This window comes from Hibiscus syriacus, unplaced genomic scaffold (genome assembly GCF_006381635.1).
Source record: "Hibiscus syriacus cultivar Baekdansim isolate YM2019G1 unplaced genomic scaffold, ASM638163v2 tig00111937_pilon, whole genome shotgun sequence".
Taxonomy (NCBI): domain Eukaryota; kingdom Viridiplantae; phylum Streptophyta; class Magnoliopsida; order Malvales; family Malvaceae; genus Hibiscus; species Hibiscus syriacus.
The window spans coordinates 550,029-572,487 of NW_024063215.1; the positions used below are offsets into that span (position 1 = coordinate 550,029).

The following is a 22,459-nucleotide window of genomic DNA, read 5'->3' on the forward strand; positions in this document are numbered from 1 at the left end:
TCAAGCTTATGATTGTGGAGTCATCCCTATCTATGTCACCCTGATACTTCTGGTTCCTATCTCTTTATAGATAGTGGGTCAAATTCCTTGTTTACCATCCCTTAAAGAAGCAATATAAAATCTGGGTCTTTGTTCTTTAACATTGATTCTTCTTTGAGTCTTATTTGAGATACTACTTTTCATATTCATCTCCATCACCTTCATTCTACTTCCATTACCATACTTCATCATTTCCTTTAAACATATCACCAACTTATATATATTTTCCGCTACCATATTTATCTTTCCATTTCATTACTTCCATTTAACCATTTTTTTAGCTTTCTTGTTTGTGCAGGATACTTGTTGCTTTCCTAGATCAAAACAATCAAAGGTACAACCTTGACTTCACCATCCATCCAAGTGAGGCTAGGTTGAACTGTATCATATGGTATCAGAGCTAAGTTGGATTGCAACAAGAACAAACAAAAGCAACATCCTACCATTCAATAAAAAGAAAATCAAAAAGAGAAGTGCCCAACAGTAGAAAAAAATCAGCAAGTTAATCCCAACATCAACAAGGGATTTCAAGTGAAGAAAATCTAAAGAAAGGAAACAAAGAAAGCAAAATGCAAAGAAGTGCCCAAGGTGACAAGCAATATCATTATTCCAACTGATCCTAAAGAAGTTTCAAGACCTTTGATTATTTCTTCTAGGAAGGTGGTGAGTATCTTTGCATAGCAAGTGAACTTTTCTTTCTTTTTCTTCTTTTTATAAGACCACCCTTCATTATTTAATCTTTCTACCTTTCTATTTTTTCCTCTAAACTAACAAATTTTTCAGCCGACGTCCATAGCACTTGAAAGGTCTCGAGTTAGTTCTTTTAAGAACTTTACAAGAGAGGAACGAGTGGAAAAAGGCTAATCGAGTATGTGATATCAGAAGGGGAATTACAAAAGCCAAAGACATATTCCCGAGTAAACACGAGTGCTTGAGTGGAGTGACATCACAATTTTTTTTTGAAGTGACCGTGAGGTTTTGTTGTGTGAAATTTGGTAAGGTCCTAATTTTCACATTTCAAATTTTTACTAACAATGTTATTTGATCTTTACTCTTCCCAAGCAATGGAGAACATTCAACAAAGAGAGAATGTATTTCATACTCGTTTCCATGTAAACGGTAAAGATGACAAAGTATGTATTGTAGCCATTGATAGTGGAAGTTGTGCAAACCTTACTAGCGCATATATGGTAGAGAAGTTGGGACTTACAACGTTCAAACATCCCAATCTATATGTTTTTCAAGGATTTAATCAAGATGAAGAGTTAGAAGTTATAGAGCAAGTACTTGTGCCCTTTTCAATTGGGAGATATGAAGATGAAGTCTTGTGTGATGTTACTTCCATAAATTCAAGCCATCTTCTTTTCGGTCGACCTTGGCAATTTGACAAACGAGCTGTCCATGATGGATTCACAAATCGGTATTCATTCTACCACAATGAAAGAAAATTCATATTGACTCAATTATCTCATAGCCGAGTGAATGAAGACCAAACTCAACTGAAGAAAAACATTGAAGAACATCGTGAGAAAAACAAGACATTTGGAGTTGAAAATGAGAGTGTGATTTTTCGTGAAAAAAGCCATTAGAGTTATTGAAGATGAGAGTAACAACATTGAGAGTGAAGATGAGTGTGTTGAAAAACATGAGCATGAGAGAAAAGAATGTGAGGAGAAGGAAGTTTTACTTTATACTAATCAATTTTTTTCTTCTATTCATTCTTTGAATTTGCAGGTTATTCCAAGGGACATTCAAGATGATTCAAGCATCATTTCTTTTGAAATTCCAAAAGATGTGTCACTTGAAATTATAAAGAACATGTTCATTAACCTTCAAAGTACATTCACCTCATACTCAAGATCGAATGAACCTTATAAAAGGGAAGATTCAATGAACCTAACCATGGAGAATATTAAGAGTCCAAACTCATTCATTCATGAATTTAATCCTTTCCTTTCCTTTGATTCTAAATTATCTACTTCTAACTTTGTTCTATTTTTCATATTGTTGATTCAAAAGCAAATACTTGAACATGTGAAGCATTTTGAGTAAAGAAAACGATGCAAGATAAGAATGAAAGAATTTCCATTCAAACGAAGATCAAAGTTGTTCCCTTATGTACCAAGCATCGATTTGGGGACAAATAGCCTTAAAGAAGAGGGGGATGATGTGATCCTACCGACCACCAAGTTCAAACAAAACATGCTCTCAACTTTGAAGTTCTTCCAAGATGATTCTAAGGGAGTTCTTCCATATTTTATTACTTATTTACTCATTTATGCTTTATATGTGTTATAAGCATGCTTTGACATTCTAAACTATGCTTGAATATTCATATATTGTCCTGTGTTTGTATCCTATATTATATTCATGCATGTCACATCTTTAATTAGCTTGTTTCATGCATATGTTACACATTCCTTACTTATGTTATCATATAAATTGCATTATTATATTATCCATGGCATCATGTGTTACATTAGAATGTTACTTATTACTTATTCATTACATTGAGCATTGTAACTTTTATACATTTTGTATTTAGTACAAGGTACATTCAAGGCAATCCAATGGACAGATTCACGTCGCTCATAGAGATTGCCATTTTTGAACATGTTCATAGCATCTTTGGGTGATGAAGTCTCTTAACATTTAATCTCCTATCTCTTATCTTTCTAACTCACTTTGAATCGTATCAATCTGATATTGGGAGGTCAAGATATGCCCAGATTAATTAAGATAGTACAGGCTGGAAATAAGTACGGGATTTACAACCAAATGAAGAGCCACGTTCACACCTGATGCATTTCCACTTTCATGAATCCATTTATGGTGTGTACAATCATAAAAGGAGGCTAAAGGACTTGTTCAACATTCAAGGGAGATGGATGCATTATTTTCAAACTCATTCACCAAATCCAAGTGCATGAAGGGAGCCTATGAGTCACGTTCACACTTGGTGCAAGCATTCCAAAGGGGGCCGAACATACAATGAAACATTCCTCCAAATTCATGCAAGGAAATGAACCAACATGTTCACATCAAGAGAGGATGAATTCGGCTATGAAGATGTATTCACTGTAATGGATGAACATTCATTTAATTTATTAGTTCATGAACTTGCATAGGGGTCGTACATTGTATCTACTTAAGGATGAACATTCATCTATGAAGGTTCACTCATTAAATGTTTTGTATTCACACCATGCACTCTTAGGCCTATAAATAGTTTTCCATTTCATTTATAAAAACCAATTCATTTTGTTTAATCAAATATTTGTGAGAGTTTCTCTCTTTAGTTCTTAAGTGAACTTTATCGACTTATCAAGCTTATGCTTGTGGCATCACCCCTATCTATGTCACCCTGATACTTCTGGTTCCTATCTCTTTATAGATAGTGGGTCAAAGTCCTTGTTTACCATCCCTTAAAGAAGCAATATAAAGTCTGGGTTTGTTCTTTAACATTGGTTCTTCTTTGAGTCTTCTTTGAGATACTACTTTTCATATTCATCTCCATCACCTTCATTCTACTTCCATTACCATACTTCATCATTTCCTTTAAACATATCACCAACTTATATATATTTCCGCTTCCATATTTATCTTTCCATTTCATTACTTCCATTTAACCATTTTTTTTAGCTTTCTTGTTTGTGCAGGATACTTGTTGTGTTTCTAGATCGAAACAATCAAAGGTACAACCTTGACTTCACCATCCATCCAAGTGAGGCTAGGTTGAACTGTATCAGTTTGAATAATTTATAATTCATAAATTTAAAATTTAAGATTATTCAAGCTAAATATATATTAAATTTATAGTTCTTTCTATTTTTATAATATAAAATTAAGTATTCTATATTTAAAAATAGTGAAAATAATTCTAAGATATTATATAAAAATTATTAATTTTTTTTTATTTGAAACTTCATACAAATATTTATGAAAATGCTTTGAAAATTTATCAATTAATTTCCAGAAGTCACAAAATAAATTTTCTCAAAAAAAATCTAAAAACTTTAAAATTAAAACTAATATGAAAAAAATAAAATAAAATATTAATCAAATTAAATTATCATACTTAATTTTAAAAAATTAAGCAACCAACCCTAAGCTTATCTGATGATCAAATTGTTTTAGGGTAGGTATATTAAAAAGACTAGCGAGGTTGAACTCATTAAGCTACCTCAATAGTTAAAAAGAGTTTTTGTTCTTTCTGGAGAGCTTGAGTTCAAGTAGCTGAGTCTACAGATGTACGTGTCTTATTATTATTTTTGAAAAAAAAGATAAAAATATTCATGCTCTTACATGCCTTGTTAATAGTTAAGAAAGATTATGAATAGATATTATGGCATGAAATATTAGTTTTATAATTAAAAAAGGCATATTTCAATAATAAACACATAAACTATCCCCATGGTAAGTTAGATATTTAAATTGTAGTATCCTAAATTCTGGTATCTAAATTTGTTAGAAACCAATTTATATAATTGATTGTTAATAACCGAATAGAGTATTTAACGGTTGGTGTATTATGGATTATGATAAAATGAAATTGAATATCAAATATTAATAATGAAACTCTATAATATAACACCCTTAACCTAATTCAATTATAAATTACAAACCAACTTACCTGAATAGTTAAATGAATCATTATTGTTTCTAGAGGTCATAAGTTCGAACACCAATGACTACTATAAAGGTGATTGAGCATTCCTTGTCAAATGATTGAATACTTTAGAACAGATACTATTTTGTAATCATCTTAACTTATTCAAAAAAAAATTAAGCAAAAGTGCCACATCAAGTAATTAGAGATAAAATTTAATCGAAACAGAACTAAAAAAATTCAATGAATTAGATATACATGAATCCTCATTTGTAGGATTAAAATATAGAAAATATCAAATAAAATAACATGACCAATCACCATATAGGTCAAAAACATCAATTTCATCAATTTGAGAGCAATGGATTTCGAAACCAAGCATTGGGATTCGATGCCAAATATGCCTACTATAATTGGATTTCTAAATCTTGACTCTTGGAATTGTCCAAATGGCTTTCTTAAGCCCCAAGAAAGACCTAAAATGCAATCGTAATCCATAAGAAACCCACGAAACATATTTTCAACAAGTAAACGTGAAAATCTCTTTTATGAAATGTATTTTCAACACTTGAACATGTATCAATTATCCAGCAATCAAGTCACGTACAATATCATACATGAAACTCTACTATTAAACATGAATTCTGCGACTTTGTACGATATTTACCTAATTTTCTATCATTCATTAGCATAGTTTAATCATATCATTGCCAATCCTAAACTCATGATGGCTATTTTTAATACCCTAATATTTACTGTTCGAAGGACACTTTACACCAAATATATCACTACCAATCTTACGTTGGAAAAATTGAATGAATTGATGATATTTATAACTAATTAATAATAAGTCATGTCACTTGGTGAATGAACTTAATTTTTTATTTAAAGTTGTATCCATTCAATCATATCTGTTTAACAATTCTCTTCATGAAAATATTAAATCCTTTCATCAAAAGGATAAGTCCTTTAATCGAAAGGTTTTAACCCTTCAATCCATTTTCTCTCCCTATATATAGGCTACTTGAGGTAAAATTCTAAGACAGAACACAACATAAGTTACAAGACACAACACAACACACAAGTTACAAGTTACACAAGTTTAGAACTTTGGAATAGGAAAAAACACTTAGAAAATTCCTTTCAAATTCGTTCTTTCCGGTGATAGAGAAATGCAAGATTGTGTTCGACTGATCACTACGGTTGTGCTTACTTTTATGATCGTTTGTTGTTATATCCTGGGAGACTGACGTCCAACGTTACTCAAAGCACCTAGGAGAGAACGAATATATCTTAAGGAAATTGTTCATACAGGAATCAACAAAATCCTTATTCGTTTTATCATACTCTACTCATCCGATTCATTGTCTAAATATGAGTAAACCAATTTCTTACCTCTACTTTAAGTTTTAATTATTTCGCTTCGTTCGATCATATAATAACATTTATTTATTTTTATTATTTTTATCTTGAATTAATCATATTGTCTAACAATCTTTAAGACATATTCTTTTTTATTTTGCATGTTCTGACATTCAATTTGAAAGCATGTCATTTCGTCATTTTGCAAAGGAAAATTGGCAAATCAAAACAATGTGTGGCCCTCCATTAGTGAAGTGGAAACATATTATCCAGTGCAAGGTATGTAGTTGTTTTGATCTTTTTTCCAATCATGTTGTACCGAATCAATTTGAATATCAATGGAGAAATGACCTCCCATTTCAAATTCTGAAAATTCATACATGTTTAATAAGAGACTAGGAAAATATGATCTATGCCAAAGAACTTTGTGTAGGTTTATGTACAAACCCATTTCAAGTTACAAAACTAAGAGCAAGCCTTGGTGATTCGGTCACTGCATGAAATTTTCTTTTAACTAACAGTGACTTGGTGAATTTCGATCAAAGATAGAAATTGTTTTGTCAAATAATTGTTTGAAACTTGGTGGCGTGGAACACAATGATTTGTTGTGCACAAAGCTTTATATTTTGTGGTTGCATCCTACGTTGTGCAACTTGAACCCCATCGGAGCACACCTTTGTCCTTTATGGAGGTGCACCTTGAACCTACATTTTGATGGTTTGAGATTGGTTGACAACGAATTTATAATATTGATCAAGAAATCAAAAATGTATGTGTAACCATTCAATATTTCTTGTATAATATTTATACATTGAGATTATACTATTATTTTAGGTTTTATTAAATTCTCACCGCTCAACAAAAGTTAATATTTTTTGAGAATTAATTTATTAAAATTCTCGTCGTTTAACAGAAATTGTTTCTGTTTCGGGTTTTAATCCTATTGTCTAACAGAAGTTGGTTTTGTTTTAGATTTTAGTTTTACTAAATCCTAACGTTTAATAGATTAAACAAAAATATTGTTGATTGTGTATTTCTATTTCGGGATTTTAATTTTACAAAATTTCATTCATTTAACAGAAATTAATCAATTGTTGGATTTTAGTTTTGATTAAAATTCGTTGCGATAAATAAGGTACCGAACGAAATTATGATATGTCTGTGAACAAAAATCGGGCCTATAATTCTGTTTCAGGATTTTAATCATGTTGTTCAACAAAAATTATTTGATTTACTGTCGATAACAGAAATCTTTTGGAGGTAACAACATTGTTACAAATTTTGTTTTAGAATTTTAATTTCTAAATAAATTTTGTTGTTTAACATAAACAAATGGTAAAAATAAATTGAATTAACTTTAAATTTATTGTTGGAATATTTACAAATTATGGTTACATGTTTTAAACGAAACAATGGTAACCTCGTTGATTCACCTAACTCGTCATTTGAAATGTTGATTCCTATTCAGAATTTGAATAAAATTCAATAATGTCAGTGGTTGTGAGCCACAACGAGAAGCATGTGAAATTCATGGATAGAATTTCAAGACATAGTGACATAAGATGTTATATTTAATCATGTTGAATATGGTTAAATATAGGATGATCCTCATGTTCATAGAGAGGATGAGATAGACACTATTGTCATTAAAGTTTGAAATCATTCTAAGTTTTTATGTCAGAATTACATCTTGAATGGATTTTCAGATACACCATATGAAGTGTATAGTATCCATAAGATTGCCAAAAAAAATTATGAATGACATTTGACCATGTTCAGAGTTGTTATAGAACATGTGGAGGAAGCTATTCATTAGAAAATTACCTTTAAAAAAGTTAACTTACAAGAAAATATGTGAGACACCATATGAGTTATGGAAATATAGAAAACTTTCCTAAAACTACATCAAAATATAGGGGTGCCTTGTATAAGTATAATGGTAAGTCGAGACACATACGTCGTCGACATAATATCATTAAATAATTGATATCAACTAAAGTTGTCTATATTGATTTTGTAAGATCAAAAGATAACATTGAGATCAAGTTGATAAACATCAAAAGGAATGTGACTAAAGCCCATTAATATTTAAGGCGCTATGTGAAGGAAAATCCAACCTAGTTGATTGGAGATCCCATGATCTAGGTTCAATAGGACAACCTACTTGTATAGACCTGGTGAGGTCACTATGGGGGGTTTTATCCCCAAACTCATTCCTATGATGAAAATAGTGACTAAAATGTGAAAAAGATTAAGCAATGCTTTTAATGACCAATATGTGTTTCGTTGAATCGAACAACATAAGTCACTTATGTAAGAGTGAAGTGGAGCCGCTTCAAAGAGACTATTGGGGCATAGTTCTCTAAGCTCTTGTAGAACCAGGAGATGTCTACGGCTATATAGACTTAACCATGAGAACCAAACTCTTGTCCGTCAAATATTTGTGTGAGGTATGTCATCGCTTACACAAACGGCAGAACAGTTCAAGGACATTACGTCTACTGGACAGCCATTAAGGTAAATATATTTTCATAAGGGAAGGTTCAAAGGGGGACACCTACCTATCCTATGCAAATATCGAACTTAGAATCTATCACCATATCGAGTCAGTGTTTGAATCATCAAGTTCATTCATGTGGGGGATTGTTGGAAAAATTGAATGAATTGATGCTATTTATAACCAATTAATAATAAGTCATGTCACTTGGTGAATGAACTTAATTTTTGGTTTAAAGTTGCATCCATTCAGTCATACTTATTCAACAATTCTCTTCATGAAAAGATTAAATCCTATCTTCAAAAGAATAAGTCCTTTAATTGAATGGTTAAGTCCTTTCATCGAAAGGTCTTAACCCTTCAATCCATTTCCTCTCCATATATATAGGCTAATTGAGGAAAAATTCTAAGACACAACACAACATAAGTTACAAGACACAACACAACACAACATAACACACAAGTTACAAGTTACACAAGTTTAAAACTTTGGAATAGGAAAAAACACTTAGAAAATTCCTTCCAAATTCGTTCTTTCCAATGATAGAGAAAGGCAAGATTGTGTTCGACTGATCAATACGTTGTGCTTACTGTTGTGATCGTTTGTTGTTGTATCCTGGGAGACCGACATCCAACGTTACTCAAAGCACCTAGGAGAGGACGAATCTGTCTTAAGGAAATTGTTCATACAGGCCTCAACAAAAATCCTTCTTTGGTTTATCATATTCTACTCATCCGATTCATTTTCTAAATATGAGTAAACCAATTTCTTGCCTCTACTTTAAGTTTTATTTATTTTGCTTCGTTCAATCATATAATAATATTTATTTATTATTATTATTATTTTTATCTCGGATTAACCGTTTTGTCTAACATCTTAAACTTGATAGGCTTATTTTTCTTGAGGTAGTGTTTGAAGACATTTCGGATGTAGATTATCTATAGAACATTTAGTCACCTATATTTCTTCAGTATGAAAAATTATTTCTGCTCCCTCTTTCTTAAGCTTGGAATAGAGATCCATGACCATTCATTGAGTATACTCTATCGGAGGGGAAATTGAACCCTTCATAAAACTTTCAAGCTACCTCAATAAATTTATAACGATCCAGTTCAGCCCTCACCCACTAATCCATCCTACAATAAGCCTTTAAACACCTTCCCAAGCTTTCGTATAAAATATAAAAGCCTCGTACAACCCTATTGAGTCACACTATTAAGGGGGGGGGACTGCGCAACACATCTATCAAAGTCACCCATTTTTCTCGTGGAAAAATGAAATAACATGTGAGGATCCACAAAGAGACTCTAACAAATTAACCCTACGCTATCCTATAGGAATCCAAAATCTCACTCACAAAGTTATGAACGGAAATATGAAACGTAATCTCTAAAATAAAACGAGGAAGGTAAAACCCCTACAGATTCTCATCAATACCATATCCATGGTCGCTCATACACTGTGAACCAGAAGGAATGCTAAGTTTAAACTTATAATTCTCCCACAACACACCACAGTTCAATAATAGATTCCTAGATTCGGGGTGATGAGTTTTACATTCGAAAGTGCCGTCATCCGCCGACCATTGATAGTTCACCTCTATTTTCTCCTCACTCCTCTTTATAACCTTCGTAACACTCTTCTTCTTCATCATGAAAGCAAATTCAAATGAAAATCAGAGAAAATATCACAAAGAAAAGATAACAATACAAGAGAAAAAATATAAACGAGAGGATTTATGACTATTACTCCAAATATTCCATATATAATTGGACGAAATGATACGTCCCCAGTAGTTACATTTCACTAAACATAATGTGTCATGCATTCAAGTTTCCGAGCCGATAAAGAAATAATCAATGTGATGCTTTCCCAAAAAATATATTTTTTAAATACTAGTAACGATCCAACAATCAAATCTCAAGTCAAGCCACTTTATGTTATTCTCTCGATTAAGGGGGATAAATGTTGTACCTCCATCGAATATCATTCGCATATCATCTCTACACCTTAAAGCCTTTGTAGAACCCCTCTAAAGTTAAGACCACAAAAAGAATACCTCTAAAAGAAAGACGTTGAATATCTAACATCCCTCAAGAAGTTATGACATGTTGATATAACCTTTAACATGCTTATGTGACCGACCAGAGCCAAATATAATGCCAACAACCATGTTCATTTAGCTTGTTAGCCTACTTTGACACCAACTCCTAGAGTCACTATAAAACCTCTCGACTAAGACTAAGAGAAGAGATAGTATGGTGACAAAACATTTCAACTCCGACCAATCATCGATTGCAGCTCTTCATCTAAACTAGAAGGGATGAACCACATATAACTGTCATGACTTATTTATTCACATCAACAATCTATTATGTTAGTTTTTATTAATCTAGGTAAGTACAAGGTTGTATTTGTTCAAAGATAACTCTCAACTATTTGACATTGGATATTCTACTCATGGCATTCCTAGTGCTCAAACCTCGGACCTTGAGGAATAACAACAATTATTTTACCACTGAGGTCGCTTAATTCGTGTTTTATGTTTGTCAATCTGCCAATCGTCATCCCCAATGGAGTCACCAAACTGTCGAATCATCGTCGAGCTTTTTTAGGGCTATGGCGAGGATCGATCCAACTTAATTTTAGGAAAGGTTGGGTTTTAAAATAAAATAAATAAATATTTTTGGAGTCACCATCGACCTTTGGATTAAGTAGGTCAAATACCTAAAAATACCTTCTAAAATAATTTTAAGAAAAACAATTTTAAAAGATTAAAAATGATATGTGTTTGACCATAGACTCATTTTCAAAAGGGTTCAGGAGTCGGTTACGTGTGGAGAATGATTAACACCCCCACAACGCCCGAAATCGGTACCTAAGTGATTATACATCATCTAAATATTGAAATTGGTAAATTCGAATAACATTTAAATTATGATCTTTTTTGAGAAAAAAATATAAAGGTTATTATTTTGCACGAACAATTCTCGAAAATACCTTCCTTGATAGTTAAGGGGTATTTTTATGGATTCCCCGTACAAAATAATATTGCCCAAATACATATATGAATTATATTAAAAAAAATTCATTCGAATGTAAAATATATTATTTTATTCGAACAATTCTTGGAAACACACTCCTTCTCAGTTAAGGCGTGATTCTATAAATTTCTTAAGTAAAATAACATTTAAAAATATTACAATTACCAAAAATTGGAAAACATGTAAATAAGGATTAAAATAATAAAAATATTAAATTTAGGGATTAAACTATAAAACCATCGAAAGTCATGGCCATAAACTAGAATATTACACAATAAAGGAATTGGAATCGTAATTTAACCACTACCAATATCTAGGATTAAAATGAAAATCATTAAAATTTAAGGACTCAAATTAAAATAAACATAAAAAATAAAATAACAAGTATAAAAGGACTAAAACAAAACACGAGTAAAACTTGAGATCCAAATTAAAATACATGGAAATTAATTACAGTGACCAAAATGAAAGTTTTACAAAGTTCAAAGGACATGAAAAAGGATTTGCCCAAGCGTTGAAATGTTGAAACCCCCTCAAAACGGCGTCGTATGAGGGGTATAAATACCCTTAAACCAACCCTTAAGGCCTCAAACCTCTCATTTTTCTTTTTCTTTCTCTCTCTAAAAAGAGAGAAAATTTTTTCTCTTTGGCCTCTCTCTAACTTCTCTCACCGGAAGGAGACCGAAACCTCCTGCCACCGCTCACCGAAGACCTCTGCCGTCGCACATAGCGGTCGGCGACCTAAAAAATACTCCAAATTAAAGCTCTCCACACTCGAAACCCGAAACCAAGTCTCACTCAACCTAAAAACCTTCCAAACACCGTAGATCTAGGATTTTACCTTCGAACCGGTGACTCTCTGACAATGCTTTAAGGCTCCTGGCGATCTAAGCTTTTTCTTTTCGGTTTTCTACTATTTTTGGTATGATGTGGCTCGAATGGTTGTTGTGTTGTCTTCCTTTCCTTGCTGTTTTCTTTCTTGCAGGTGGGTTCCTTTTATAGGACCCATGGCTCTCCCTTCAGATCGGTCAGAGAGGAGAAGTCCACTAAGTCACTGATCTATGGCGGTGGACGACTAAGGGTTGTTGGACAACTAGGGGCGGCTGGGTGTATTAAATGCACCCAGATATTTTGGATCTGACCGGTGATATCGACAACGACATTGGCGGTGGGTTGAAGAGTTGGGCGCATGCTCCTAACGCGCGGCATCGGACGATTTTGATTCCATCGGCGGCAGCGACTGATAACTCCTTAGGGTAAAACCTTAATTCTGGTACAATCTGGACCGTTGGATCTTGATCAGATCCAACGGTTAAGGATAAAGCCGGCTGTGGGTAAGGGTGAAAATGCTAGCCAAGTTTGGGCCTGATGATTGGTCGGATTTTTGTAACTAGGTTTGGGTTGGCTGTAACTGGGCTCCTACTATTGGTAACTGGGCTCCTACTATTAGGCCTGATTTGGGTCCACCAGGTGGGCATAGTTATATTGTAATTGGGCTTATAATGTAAATTTTAATTATTTAATAATAATAGGGACTAAAACCACTGTCTGCAGCTAATATGAACCTATGCTAATAGAAAGAGAAAATACCCTTAAATCGGCGTCGTATGAGGGGGTATAAATACCTTTAAACCGACCCTTAAGGCCTCAAACCTCTCATTTTTCTTTTTATTTCTCTCTCTTAAAAGAGAGAAAAAAATTTCTCTTTGGCCTCTCTTTAACTTCCTTCGCCGGAGATCTTTTCCGCCGTACACGGCGGCCGACGACCTAAAAATTACATCAAAATAATCTTTTTTCGACCCTAAACCCAAATCTGACCATCCCTAAGACTAAAAATCCACCAAACGCCCTAGATCTAGGGAGATATCTTTGAATCGATGACTCTTCGACGATGCTTGAAGACTCTGGTGACGGCGATGTAAGCCTTTTTTCGATTTTCTGTTGTTTTTGGTCTCATTGTTGCTCGAATGGTTGATGTGTATTTTTGGTATATTGGTTGTTGGTTGCTGTTGTTGTCTCCCTTTCGTTCTCTCTGTTTTTTATTCTCTTGCATGTGGGTTCCTTATATAGGAACCCATGGTTCTCCCTTCGGACCAGTCGAAGAGGATAAGCCTTATGAGTCATCGGCTATGGCAGTGGACGACTAGGGCCGACGCCAATTTCTAGGGGCGACTAGACGACTAGGGGCAGCTGGGTGCATTAAATTCACCCAGATATTTTGAATCAGGCCGATGATATATGACAATGACAGCGGCGGCGTCAACTTCGGCTTGATCGGTGACTCAGGCTGTGGGAAACGAGTGGTGAAGCTCATGAGCTAGTCGGTGATCTTTTGGTCTTCACTGGAGGCGGCGGCTGGCAAGAGCATTAGGGTAAAACCCTAATTATTGGGATATCTGGACTGTTTGATCTCTCACATATCCAACGGCTGAGTGTTGGCAGCGCTGGGACAAAATAAAAAACCCTAGTCGGGTTTGGGCTCCAGAATGGGCTTGGCTGATTGGGTCGGATCTTTGGCTTTGGGTCGGATCTTTGTAACTGGGTCTGGGTTCTGGTTGGCTGTAATTGGGCTCTTGGTTTGAGTTGGCTTGATTTGGATCCACCAGGTTGGCTTAGTGATATTGTAATTTGGCCTATAATGTAAATTTTAATTATTTAATAATAATAATAATAATAGGGACGAAAACCACTGTCTACAATGTTATTTTTAAAGTAAACTGGTCCTATCAAATTATGTACAATACAAAAAATTACATTTTAGCTATTAAACATGTGGGAATTCTAATTTTCTATAATTAAAATATGTGTACCCACTAATAATTCTTTATAATTAGAAAATGGTGTAATCACTATCCTTACCAGTATATTTTTATAATAACTTTTTGGTATTCAAAGTCAAACACACTCATAAGCTCAATTTAATTTTTAAGTTTAATTATAAATATTAAAATAGAAACAATAATTAATATATATAATTTTTTATTGCGCTATCATATTAATTAATGTACATAAAGCTTAATGAAAAAATAACAAAGGCCCCAAGAAAAGAAAATTTCTTTAATCTGTATGTGCAATAAAGCAATTTGATGATCGAACAAGGACATGATGTTAAAGGTTAAAGTTAAGAAAGTAATTAATTAATAATCTAAGATTTAATGAATTAAGTATTTATTTTTTTAATAGTATAATATAAGTATAAGGTAGTATTTGTTTAAAAAATTAATCGTTGATGATGTATATACCTGTAGACATAACCGCTCAAATTTAAGACTTAAGAGAAAATAATATTTTTCTTGAAATCACTCGATAAATTATAAATTAAATATTTGTTAAATTGAAAAAAAATATGAAAAATAAAATGCAATGTGACAGAAATGATTTATGGAACACCAAACGTTATGATGAGTTCTTGAATTGTATTCGGGTAATGTGACATAATATTCTGCCGGTTGCTTCAAAAGAGGGGAAAGATCCATCACAACACGGTCCAATTAAATCTATTCCCACCTCCCAAAAAAATCTTAACTCATTTTCTAAAAGTGAGCAAAAGCTATTAAAAGTCATTTATCATATTAAAATTTTAATTTATTACTTCATTCATCTCATAATTTGTGTCTGATATTAATTATAAATATAATTTTATAAGATATATTTAATCAATAAAAATGATAAAGTTATCTTAAAAGGTGATTGATAGATTTAAATTATTTATTTTGATATGAGTAAAAAAAGAGACATACAAAGATAAAAAGAAAATATAAATGTTATTATTTGTTGAATTTTTAATAGAACATTTTGAAAGAGACAATTTTAAAAACTAAAACATACACATTTAGTGGGGCGAAGAGAATATTATTAAAAAGGATATTTTAAATTTTATATATTTTAAAAGATATATATTTTAGTTCATAATATAAGTCTAATTGTTAGTTAAACTAAAATATTGAATTTAAATATCTCTTCTATCTTTATCAATTTATAAATTTAGTGAATTGTTTATTTATAAATAAAATAATCTAGTCTATATAATAGTCATAAAATAAATATTTTTTATTTAAATATTATATAATTTTTTATTCTTGAAAATTATAATTTTTTAAGATTATTATAATTTTTTATTTTTCAAAATTTATAGTTTTGAAATTTTAAATAATATTTTAAAATTTATTATTTTTCTTTCTATAGTATCTTAATAATGTTCTTCACATCTTGGAAAAATTTTATTGATATTTTACTAAATTATTATATCATTTAATAATTATTTTGAATATTATATAAATATTTTAAAATTTTATGAAATCACAATTGTTCACGTATCACGTACTGATCAAGAACATTAACATTAGAAAAAACTGTTATTATATGTTCACTTTTAAAATGTTTAAACTAAATTATTATTTTTAGAAGTATTAATTTACACTATTTATATATGCAGACAGACTTAAAGAATATTTAAATTCAATCAATAATAAATTTAATATTTTAGACTCAAATAATTTTTTATTCGAAATATATAAATATTAAAATATTTACTGTTTCAAACCTAAACTAAAATATTACTTTAAATAATAAAGCCAAAATAAACTTTTTGATACATTAAATTCATAACAGCTCAATTCAGCTTCTAATTTAAGTAAATCAAATAATTAAATGCCAAACTTAACTACATAATATGTTATTGAAATTAAGTCTATTAACGTAATTTATTTAAAGTTTTTTTAAATAGTTTACGTGATCATAAAGGTAATATATATTCATAAGGTAATTTAATTTAAAAAATTACAAAATAATAAATTTAATAAATCGATTAAGTTAATTAGTAAGGATGGACCGAGTGGATGTTGGGTGCAGTTACACCCTATAATTTTTAAATTCCCTTACATTTTAGATTTTAATTTTTAATTTTTTATTAATTATCTAATTTAAATTCCTTAAAATTTTATAATTTTATCCTTAAGTATTTTAATATAATTTTTTAAATTCGTACTTCTAAGCTAAATTTCTACGTAGTAGGAAACATGTTTTGATTCACGGTCAGAGAAATAGAAGCCGTACAAAGTGATTATGGCTTTGTTAATGGCCGACCAAATGTATTAGGGCGCATCTACACCCATCAACTTTTAGAATTTGTTACTGGGTCCTACTTTTATTAGTATTTAAATTAAAACTCAAAGTTTTAATTTGTTTTCACATCCCTATTTCCTTTCGACCAGGGCCGGCTGGGCAGGGCATGAGGGGCATCCGCCAGGGTTTATAATTTTAATTTATATTAATTTATTATATTTTAATAAATTAAATTAAAAACATGACTCATAAATATTAATATACTATTTTTTAAATTAATGCAAGAGGTCTATAAACTTATTTTTTATTGATTTATTTTTCTCATCATAACGTTAAAAATTATATTAATATATTAAATTAAAAGCATGACCCATAAATATTAATAAACTAAATTAGAAACAGGGCCCATAAACTTATTTTTTATTGACTTATTGTTCTCATCATAACGTTATGTCAATTTTGAAAACTATAGAAATAAGGGGTTCGAAGCTAGTATAGATATTGCTAAAAGTCTTGCATTATATATGAACATAGAGCCAATTTTCTCGACTAAGTGTCGTATTTTTAGAAAAAAAAACAATTTGATGAGAATGACCATGATGAAGAAATGCAATCAGCAGAGGAGTCTTTTAAAGTTAATTATTTTGTTGATGTTGATATGGGGGTTGCTTCTTTGAAAGATTGATTTGAGCAGTTAAAGATTTTTGAAAATTATTTTAGATTTTTAATTGATTCTACAAGGTTGAAGTCATTGGATGACAATAAATTAAAAGAATCTTGTAATAATTTTAAGATTATTTTTTCTCATAATAATTTTACGGATGTTGATGAAGATGATTTTTTTCCTGAAATGAAAGTGTTGCAATTGACTTTGCCAAATGTATTCATGTCAGCGCTTGAAGTTCTTGAGTTTGTTAAAGCTAGAGATTGTTATCCTCATGTTTCAATTGCTTATCGAATCTTATTAACATGTCGATAACGGTAGCATCCCCTGAAAAAAGTTTTTCGAAGCTGAAATTATTGAAGAGTTACTTGAGGTCAACAATGTCACAAGAAAGATTGAATGGGCTAGTTATGTTATATATTGAGAAAAATATGTTGGAAAGTATTGATGTTGACACTATCGTCAATGATTTTGCATCAAGAAATGCTCGAAGGCAATGTTTTTTATAAGTATTTATATGCTTAAATATGTTTTTGACATTTTTGATATTGTAATGAATTAATAATTATTTAATTTAATAAAAAATTAATTAAAATTTACATCGCATATTTTTTAATATTCCTTTAAATTAGGGCCCATTTTTAAATTTTGCCCCGGGCAAAAAAAAAGTCAGAACCAGCCCTGCTTTCGACCATAATATTCCATTCAAACTAATAAGTAATTTAATTTTAATACATTTAAATTCTAAAAGCAATATTATTAAAAGGAAAAATCACAAATTTTAAAAATAAAATAATACATAAAAAATTCCAGCTTGTATCGATGTTGAATATATATATTTTCTTATTACATAAGAGCAAATTAACATGTATTATGCCAAATTAACCAAAAAAATGTAAAATTACTAGGTCAAAAAACCCTTGCTGCTTTTTCCCTCTTGTATCTCTTCTTTTTTTTCTTTATAATTTGTGTTAATTTTATTTATCAATCCAATTTTTTCTTCTTTAATTTTATTTAACCGACGACGACATCAGTTTTGATGCTGGTTGTTGTATGCCGGTTTTTTTTTTTAATTTTTAATAAGAATAATTATGTCTATGTGATATTTTTCTCTTTCTTTATAGCACATTTATCTATGTCTTTTGATAGCTTACCGTTTTTTACGTTGTTTTCATTTATATTTTTTTTCAGAGTTGAATTTGACATCGTCGTGATTGATCAAGATGACGTTTATTTGTTATCATAATGATATTTCATGCTTTGGATCTCATATTGATTTAGATATGCGTCTTGTATTCGTGGATAATTTTCTCACGAAGAAGAAGAATAAGAAGGGGGAAATCATGCATGATTATGTATGTCACAGTCCCTCACATTTCACAAGCTCATCACCAAATAAAGTTACAAAAGAAAAAAAAGAAAGCAGAAAAGAAAAGAAAAAGAAACCTTTTTTTCTTCTTCTTTCGAAAAGCCTTTTAATAATTCATAATGATGTGGGGAATGAAGTTGCCATGTTTGATGAAGTTGATGGCAATGCTTCTTCTTCCCCTTGTATGTTGATGTTATCCCAGAAGAGAAAGCTTGAAATTTGCTGGGAATATTCCACCCATTCATTCAACTCCAGCGGCTGCCTCTGCAAGCACTCGAGCGTCATTTCTCCTTCGTCTTCCATGTTCTCTATCAATGGTGGCAAATAAGTGTTCGAATCCATACCCCCTGTGAAAGAACTAGTTGAAGGAGCCAACGCTTGCACTTGATGATGCTGATTCAAGTTCCAAATGCTCTCGGTGTTTAAATTATCCCCATGTTGACGAACTTGAATCCCATCAAGTGTGTTTCTCCTGTCGAATATGAACAATGGGGGTGGAGAAGAAAATAGGGTTTCTCGATGACTAGGGATTGCCGTGCTCATCAAGTTTTGATTTACAAACTCTAATTGGTTTGAAGGAAAATTAATCTGTGGATGATGAGTAGGAGGATAAGCAGTGGTTTTTGGAGGTGCTGATGACTTTCGTATCTTCTTCTTGATCCATGAATTCCAGTAGTTCTTTATCTCGTTGTCTGTTCTTCCAGGCAAGTGGCTTGCTATATGAGCCCATCTGCAACAATCACCTCACACATATTAGACACTGGATAATATCGGAGGATTTAAACCGCGGTTTGTTATCGGAATAATGGCAATTCTATTGCATTTCACAATAACACTCATTGTTGTTGCAGTCACGATAAACACAATACAACAGAAAATGAGACGGTAAATAAAATCCCTACAACCTCGGTAGAAATAACCCAGAATTATTTTCAAACCTGTTCCCTACAACACCATGAAGGCTAATGATCAGCTTCTCTTCCTCAGGAGTAAATCGCCCTCTTCTGATGTCAGGTCTCAAATAATTAATCCATCTCAACCGACAACTTTTGCCACATCTCTGAAGACCTGTGAAAAAGAAAAAGCAAAAGACAGGTCTTCATCAAATCATACCAGGAACATGGGAACTCTAGGAAAAAGAAATAAGCAGAAAGTATTAAAGTGGAACCGCAACACCAGATAACGGCAATATCGTAATGTTTTTTAAGGTTACCGCGACCACAACCACAATTCAATACTATATGTTGAAAAGTGAAGGGAAAATTATACCAGCTTTCTCAGGGACTTCACTCCAACAGCCGTATCCATGAGTGGTGATGTATCGAATGAGCTTTTCATCTTCCTCAGGGGACCAAAGCCCTCTCTTAACCTTCTGTTGATTGCAGCAAGAATGGTGACCCATGTTTAATCTCTATCCTTTTTCCTTCGATTTTGCTGCTTTATACACTCTATAGAGAAAACAAAACGATATAATTTACAAACTGGTCCGTTCTTTTGATCCAAAGAAGCATGATTTTCCTTGGGGTTTGCAAGAAGTGGAGTCTGAGGCTGTCTGTCTCTCATCCCCCCAATATAAAAGTAAGAGAGAAGTACAAGACGATGATTTGCCGACACTGAAACTGGATGGGGACCCAATTTATTTTCATCTAACCCTACAACGACATTTGATCGCCTTATTTTCACTCACGGAGAGAGCGATAAAGACAAAAGAGTAACCATTTTCTACGTAGAGTTGTAGTATTACGTAACACATGTTTCACGTACCCTTCAACCATTCAGTTGTCTCAAAATCTTTTGCGGGCTGTTTGTACAACCTCTTTTCCCATGGAAGAATCAATGTCATCGTCCAGTTGATTTGACATGCAATGGATGCATCACACGTATGTATGGATAGGGACCAATAAAATATTTTAGGTTTTAAAACGAATTTATAATATTTTAAGATATAATTTTAAAAATTTTAGGGATAAATAAAATATAGGTTTAATGGTATATCGTACTCTTAATTTTTTTTAAATAAATCAATGTGGCCCATGAATTTTTTTTTTCACTCTATGTAACTCTTAAATCACAAAAAAACTTCAATTTGACCCTTTAATCATCGAAATCAAATGTTGATTATGATCATGTTAATATGACAGTTTACATAGTTGATGTGGCGATCTATTATGCTAACATAATATTATGTAATGACTGATAACATTGATTGCAAAAAAATTTCAGGGTTACATTGATTTTTTAAGAAATTTTCTGAGAGCTTCGTATATTACTAAATCCAAAAATATAAAAAATTAAAATATATTGAATTTAAAATTTTCAGGCAACCATCACTTTCTTTTTTTATATGAAGTCATGACTAACTCAAGAAAAAAAAACATAAATGTAAATGTTATATGTAATTAAACTTAATTACAGCTAAACAAAGTAATTAAGAATTGATATCAAAGATAAGAGAAAAAGTCCAAATAATGACCGTTTACATAATAATGCAAAGAGAATTTGTAATAAAAGACTCAATTCATTCAGTTAGGAGTCAATTTGGAGTGGCACGGAAAATTTTATTTATTTATTTTTATTAATTTAAAATAAGTACAATATCTATTAAAAAAATTCTCGATAATTTAACAATGAGCATTCATACTTCTTGCATTAACCATACTTAAACTTAAAACTTCAAAGAAAATCAATAATTTTTTTACAATAATATTCTTAATTATTTGACAATGAAATCTCAATTACCATGCTACAATTATAGGTACTTGAACCCATGACCTCTAAGAACAACAATGATTCCTTAAACCATTGAGATAAATTGGCTCATATTAATGAATCTATTTTCGTACTTGCGTCTAATTTTGTGAACTTAATATTTTTATTCAAATTCTCCTAAACTTTAATGAAACTTTATATTTGGATGAGTAATTTGCACTGGAACAGGTCTACTCTATTTATAAATACTGACATAGATTTTTTTTACCTTATTTATGTAAAAATTACTCATACATTATATAATCTATTAATTTATTTGACTTATTTTTTTATTTGTTTGTTTTATTAACAAGAAAATGGTGTTAATGATGTAGGAATAATGACAATATAGCATGGTTAATTCAGGAGTTTCTACAGAAATATCACCCTTATACGTAATAATTACCTGTTAGGCACCCTCTCCTCTAATATTACCGATCTAACACCCTTTCTAACACGGTAGCAATAAAGCATGGATCATCAGCCACGCCTTTGCGGGGTTCAATCCGAGCTGGCGCCACGTAAGGAAAGGCGCGGATGGTCATTTGCGCTTCGCTAAACGTCTGACACGTATGGAAGGCGCGGATCATGTCCATTATGCATGTTGAATTATTGGGTATTCCATTATTACCGGAGCCTTAAAAATCGGCTTTTAAACGATCCCCCTCCCCTATAAATAACAACTCCTCTGAATGCAAACATAACCACACCAAAATTATTTGCTTATTCTCACTTCTATCAATTCCTTCTATCAAGCTAAGTAGATTTTGTTATTGTTTTTATAAGGTAAAACCATTTTTATTATATATATTTTATATTTGATTATTTGAAAAAATTTATTGTACTAATTATTTTGTATTATTTTTTGCGGTTGTAAAATTGGAAGGCGGGATCATACCTCGAGACATTTTGATGATATAGTAACAATATGAAATTGTGTTATTTAAATTATTGTGAAATTTTAAAAAAATTGGATTAATTTGCATTTTAATTCATATATTATTTATTTAATTAGGCGTATTTCAATTATTGTTTTTGCGTATACAAGACTCTCAATCTTTCA

At 31.5% G+C, this 22,459-nt stretch overlaps 1 protein-coding gene across 1 annotated transcript; it reads right to left on the reverse strand.

Moving 5' to 3' along the window:
• Positions 1-18,653: 18,653 nt before the first annotated feature.
• On the reverse strand, positions 18,654-20,183 carry LOC120172993 (MYB-like transcription factor EOBI). The gene is made up of 3 exons (XM_039180296.1): positions 19,918-20,183; positions 19,587-19,716; positions 18,654-19,378 (listed from the first exon to the last, which is right to left on the reverse strand). Exons 1-3 carry the CDS (start codon positions 20,048-20,050, stop codon positions 18,763-18,765), a joined length of 879 nt encoding a protein of 292 aa, XP_039036227.1. The 5' UTR covers positions 20,051-20,183; the 3' UTR covers positions 18,654-18,762.
• Positions 20,184-22,459: the final 2,276 nt, after the last annotated feature.

What these genes read in the sequence shown, in the direction of transcription:
- LOC120172993 (XM_039180296.1), bottom strand. Translation starts at nt 20,050, where the DNA reads ATGGGTCACCATTCTTGCTGCAATCAACAGAAGGTTAAGAGAGGGCTT. An exon ending in TGAAGTCCCTGAGAAAGCTG is followed by an intron (nt 19,717 to 19,917) that starts GTATAATTTTCC and finishes TCTTTTTCACAG; the next exon opens with GTCTTCAGAGATGTGGCAAA. An exon ending in CATGGTGTTGTAGGGAACAG is followed by an intron (nt 19,379 to 19,586) that starts GTTTGAAAATAA and finishes TGATTGTTGCAG; the next exon opens with ATGGGCTCATATAGCAAGCC.